The sequence below is a fragment of the Setaria italica genome, chromosome VI, assembly GCF_000263155.2.
Source record: "Setaria italica strain Yugu1 chromosome VI, Setaria_italica_v2.0, whole genome shotgun sequence".
NCBI lineage: Eukaryota > Viridiplantae > Streptophyta > Magnoliopsida > Poales > Poaceae > Setaria > Setaria italica.
Window position 1 is genome coordinate 6233997 of NC_028455.1, and position 5797 is coordinate 6239793.

The 5797-nt window shown below is 45.5% G+C and overlaps 2 protein-coding genes across 2 annotated transcripts; one reads left to right on the plus strand and one right to left on the minus strand.

Annotated features, from left to right (window-relative positions):
* Nucleotides 1-1434: 1434 nt before the first annotated feature.
* On the plus strand, nucleotides 1435-1764 carry LOC106804380 (uncharacterized mitochondrial protein AtMg00810-like). Its single transcript, XM_014805351.1, has one exon. It carries the CDS (start codon nucleotides 1435-1437, stop codon nucleotides 1762-1764), a length of 330 nt encoding a protein of 109 aa, XP_014660837.1.
* Nucleotides 1765-3647: 1883 nt separating this feature from the next.
* On the minus strand, nucleotides 3648-5535 carry LOC101775578 (polycomb group protein FIE2-like). Its single transcript, XM_014805423.2, has 10 exons — nucleotides 5528-5535; nucleotides 5354-5446; nucleotides 5059-5134; nucleotides 4897-4976; nucleotides 4724-4795; nucleotides 4458-4517; nucleotides 4252-4348; nucleotides 4008-4071; nucleotides 3842-3901; nucleotides 3648-3684 (listed from the first exon to the last, which is right to left on the minus strand). The coding sequence occupies exons 3-10, from the start codon at nucleotides 5090-5092 to the stop codon at nucleotides 3648-3650; spliced, it is 504 nt and encodes a 167-aa protein (XP_014660909.1). The 5' UTR covers nucleotides 5093-5134; nucleotides 5354-5446; nucleotides 5528-5535.
* Between the last annotated feature and the right edge of the window lie 262 nt (nucleotides 5536-5797).

A 5797-nucleotide genomic window follows, 5' to 3' on the forward strand; every position in this document is an offset into this window, starting at 1 on the left:
AGTGGTGTTCACGTTCTAGATGTGCAAAGATCCTGTTTTAGTTAAGATTAAGTAATGTAGATTCCTACAGAGTTAATGAAGCCAACCTCTCGATTCCAGTAGCAAGGATGTTGTCTGATGGCATATCTTCATCTTGTGCCCCACTAACATCATTCATGCTAAGGTGAAGGCTATTAGGCGGTGTATAGCCGTATATAGCCGATTTATAGCTTTTCATGTATACTGATTGTATTCCTTGTATACCAAACCATATTGGCTATATAATAGAGGTCACCCCCCTCATTAGGGTGCATGGTGTTTTCCCAAACTCTATCTCTCTACATGGTATCATGAGACCAGGATCAATCTGACTGGGACTTTCCTTCCGCTCCACCTCTTCCCGACGCGCCTAACACTAGGTGCACCTCCTGTGCAGTGGCACTTCTCCCCTGCACCGGCGCCTCTCCCCACCTCCCTTCCTCCCATGGCCAACGATTCCTCTGCCAAGTCCTCCCTGTCCGGTGGCGGCCTTCTGTCCACTGGTGGCCCCAGGCTGGCGCCTGGCGATGGCTCCCTGCCCATCTCTGGTGACACCACCACCCCACTAGACCTGAACCATTGGGCGGCTCAGGCGCCCTCCCTGCTGCTAGTGACGGCCCTGCACTGCCCCCGTGGCGGCAGTCTTCTCCTCCACCAGGCGCCGCCGGCCATCATCCACCGTTACGCCATGATCTCTGTCAAGGCTCACGTCCCCATGACGTGGACGATGAAAACCTTTGGCTACTCCAAGTGGGCTTTATTCTTCAAATCCATGTGTGGAAAGTTCGGCCTCAAGTCACACATCGACAGCACCGTGGTGTCCCATCCTGACGATTCCGATTGGGATCAAGCGGATTGCTGCATCCTCTTCTAGATCTTTGGCTTTGTCTACAACTCCATCGTGGACCTCGCCATGGAGGACCACGAGTAGACCGCCAGGGCCCTCTAGCTCACCATTGAAGGCCTCTTCCGCGCCAACAGGCAATTTCGGGCGATCTTCCTTAGCTACGACTTTCACTCCATGACCCAGAGGGACATTGGTCACCCCGTTCAGGACTCCCAGTTGGTCCTGAATCTTCTCCATGGCCTCAACCCGCACTACTCCAACACCACTGACGACATCACCAACTCCCCCGCCAGCTTCCCGTCCTTCGCCCAGGCTTGTGACATGCTCGCCTTGAAGGAGCTTCGCCTCGCCAACTTGCTGCTTACGTGCTGCTCTACGTCGATGACATCATCCTCACCGCCTCATCTTCGATGCTCCTCCAGCACATCATGGCTAGTTTTCACTCTGAGTTTGCCATGACGGATCTTGGTGATCTTCATCACTTTCTCAGCATCTCCATCACGCGCTCCACTGACGGCCTGTTCCTATCCTAGTGACAGTACACCCTGGACCTCCTCCAGCATGCCAGCATGGCTAAGTGTCACTCTACGGCGAGTCCTGTTGACACTCATGCCAAGCTCTCGGCGACCGACAGCAACAAGCTCAAGGATGGCTCTGAGTACAGGAGTCTTGCAGGGGCTCTCCAGTACCTCACCTTGACTCGACTTGACCTGGTATATGTAGTTCAGCAGGTGTGCCTCTTCATGCACGATCCCTGCGAGCCTCATCTCACACTGATCAAGCACATCCTGCGCTATGTGAAGGGCACCCTGTCCTCCGAGCTTCACATCGGCACCGGCCATGTCCAGTCCCTGACAGCCTACTCCGATGCGGATTGGGCTGGCTGCCCGGACTCTTGATGCTCGACCTCCAGCTTCTGAGTCTATCTTGGGGATAACTTGGTGTCTTGGTTCTCCAAGCACCAGAGCATAGTGTCTCGGTCCAGTGCTGAGGCTGAATACCGGGTTGTGGCTCACGCTGTTGTAGAGTGTTGCTAACTTCGACAACTTCTTCAGGAGCTATGTCCCCCTCGCTTTGGCCACTGTTGTCTACTGTGACAATGTGAGTGTTGTCTATATGACAGCCAATCCGGTTCATCATCGATGCAGAAGCATATCAAGATTGACATCCACTTCGTCCGGGAGAAGGTTGCTTTAGGATAGGTCCGAGTGCTTCACGTGCCTTCGTCCCATCAGTTCATGGACATCATGACAAAAGGCCTTCCAGTTCAGCTGTTCACTGACTTTAGGTCCAGTCTTTGCATCCGGGAACCTCCCGCTGCGACTGCGGGTGGGTATTAGGCAATGTATAGCTGTATATAGCTGATTTATAGCTTTCCATGTATACTAATTGTATTCCTTGTATACCAAACCAGATTGGCTATATGATAGAGGTCACGTCCCTCATTAGGGTGTGTGGTGTTTTCCTAAACTCTATCTCTCTACAAAAGCGACAAAGGGTTGTCAAGCTGAAGACTGCAGGGTCCAAGCCATTATTGGACAAGCCACGATTGTTGAGGTCAAGTACGGTGACATTACTGGAGGCGTCGTTGCAGCCAACACCTTCCTAGAGACAGCACTCGGTACCATCTCACCATGATGAAAGCCTTGTGGTCGATTCATGGAAGGAGAATGACTTCTTCAGCTGGAGGAGCACCTTAGCTTGGTCTGGATGGCACAAAAAGGGAAGATGAGTGAGGTTGCCACCATCAGCATGGTGAGGTGGCAGGGAGTGTGAGGAGCTGTGCAAGACAGAGCAGTAACGCCCAGCCGGTGGAAGCCATGGTCCAATGGAGGTATGAGCTGACAAGCGTCAAAATGGCACAGATATATAATGGTAGTCTAGTCTAGTAATGGGTGACAGAATTGTTGTACATCTTGTGAAGCGGTAGTTTCACACAAGGCTTCTTCCATGAGCTTAAGTGATGGTCGCAATTCAGAATCTCCAAGTCTCTGCCCCTGTAAACACGCCAATCAAGTAAGGGTAAGATACAGACGTACACTAGCAATGGATCATGACAGTAAGTTATGGAAGAGACTTGTTACAACTTATGAGACTTTCCATAGTTGCTGTCGGTATTGTTCAGCACCACTGGACATAATTGCGACCTGGGAAGTGGAGCTCCAACTATCAAGGCTTCCATTTCAGAAAGAAAAAAAAGGACTTCCAAGTCAAGTAAAGTGGCTACGAACCGAGGAAGGTGGAGCTGAAGCACAAATCAACTGGATAAACAGTAAAAAGAAAGTAGAGTAAAATTCACAAAACATACCTCAAGCTTGTAGTTTTCTAATACCAGAAAAACTCAAGTTTTCCGAAATTCGCTGTTAAAAAATGAAAAAAAGAAAACGAAGAGCAACGCTTTATCTTTCAGCATGCAAAAACTGGTAGCAGGTTAGGATATAAATGAGGCATGCATCAGCAATGCTAGAGCGAGGATGCAGAACAAACATTTAACGGTTTTCCAAAGTTGCAACGACGATTGAATTTATCTTGTCCCTGGCGCAATATAACAGCACGAGCATCCCATGTTACAACATTTGAAGCATAACAGAGCCAACATCCAAACATTCAACATTCAGTTAACACCAACCGTTCTGACTACAGCACAACCAGGTTGCAGTCTTGAACAACCATAACACTAACCAGTTCAGAACCAAATTATCAGTCCCGCATTTTCACTGGTAGCAGAGCAGCAGCACTTGCTTCAGTTTTTGAAGCTGCCATGATCCACTTCGTCCCATCGTCAGATGGTGCCATCCTCACCAGCTCCAAGGATAGTGCTAGAAAAGGAAGACAACGTCACATTTTTAATCAACCCAATGCAAAAACAGAAAAAGAAATTAAGCAAGAACATTACACGCAATTGAGAATTTCTCCATCAGTAAAAAAGAAAACTAGAATAGGCAATACACCAAGAGGAGCATTAGAGTGAAGTACCTTCCATCAAAAGACACTGCAGTCTGCCTTATTGGTGATCTGTATTGCTGATTATATAGCCTGAAAATGATACAGTATTTGCATCCAGAAGCATAAGAGTTACTAATACGCAGCACCAATAAAAGTGGAGGACAAGAATAACTGAAATTCTTGCATTAAAAATTACCGGGCAATTAGGACAGGAGGGCTTGACTGTACTTCCCACACATAGATTTTGCCTTCACGATTTCCTGTTTGAAGCGGAGGATGATTAATCAGCAAACGTTTCTATGAAAATCCAGTCATATATTTTAAGTGTGAACATTTTGCCATGCCAAAACCTCTTTATAACTTCTGGTGTGTGAAATTTACAAATCAATAACTTAAATATAACTTTTATGTCAGAAAACAGCCCAGATCATAGATATTACCTATTGCCAACTGATTGAAGTGAAAATCGCACGAAAATTTTATAAACCAGATGTCACACTCTGGCACAGGGTACTTCTGAAGAATATCGATGCTTCCCTATATGAGGAAAGAGAAAGTCATATTACTTCAGAGGAATGGGCAGTCAACGACTAGAAATCAAAGAAACCGCTGGAAGTTAAATTCAAGAAAAGTTAAATTGTATCACCTCCCTAGGACTTTGTTCTTTTGTTTTTGGTTCCCAAAGCACAATTTCATTCTCAACACTCTGCAAATCCAAGCTAGCATAGATCAGATTCCTCATTATACAGGAACCAAAACTGGCACTGGGAAAGAAAAGGTTGAAAGACTGAACCCATGCACAGTACAAGAATACAGGATCCAGATACAGTGGTATTTTGAAGCATCAAAAGAATGACGACTGTACTACTACTATAGCAGCAATTTGTATCCATTTAAGGGAAGGAATTTCACCTTTGACAGGATGAAGTCACCAAGCCATCTTGTACAATCAACATAGTTAGAGTGTACTGCAGCAATCAACACCTGCAAGGAAAGAAACAGGTTGGTTTGATGGCATGAGGATTAACCACCAACAGTAGTTTGCAAAGGAATAGATCTAAGATTATTATAGATGCTAAACATACCGGAAACTGGACATATTTTGTTGGAAACTTTGATGGAAGGTCAGTCCAGGAATATGATTTGTCAACATATTGCCAAAATTCTGTGACAACATTGGGAAACTCTATCAATGATATGCAGCATGCAAATGTAAACATGATGCTACTTTGAAGTAGTTTTCCAACCTTTCATTGACCAGATTTTCACAGTGTTGTCCATGCCACAACTTGCAAAACGCTCAATATCACTAGGGTGGAAGTCCTTCTGCCAAAATAATGTATTTTGATCAGTACATTTATGCCTAACGTAATGGAAGTACAAAAGCCATAGTAGTCACCACTCACCAGGACTATATTTATCCCTGATGTAATGCTCAATAACAAACAGTAACATCAGAAGCTGAAAGAGTGGTAGCTTCAGGGCACTTTGAGCAAGTAATATTCTGAAACAATACCATAAGAGGAGGCAGGAGCTACTTACAACACTCAACACTTCATTGCGATGACCTCCAGCTCCAGCAAATACCAAGATGCAGATCCCTGTATGGACATTCCATAGCCTAACAGATTCATCCTATTCAATAATGTCATATGAAACAGTGTCAGAACAATTATAAGAAAGTACATTCAGCCTAAGAACAGGTTATCTGCTAACCTTGCTTGCAGAGAAATGATGAGCGAAGGCTTCAACGCTTGAGTCCTTATCTCATTTATTGAGTCACCATGGCCAACAAAGCTCTGTAGAATTCCATAAACAGAAATAACAAATAAACACGTGCACAGTCTAATTCATAGGATAGGATAGTATTTATTGGCATGCCCAGTCTCCTGACTATATGTATAACGCCAAAATAGATACACTAGGTTGAACGTGTCTTGACTATGACGGACATGCTGAAGTATCCAAAAACCAGAATCTTCTGTG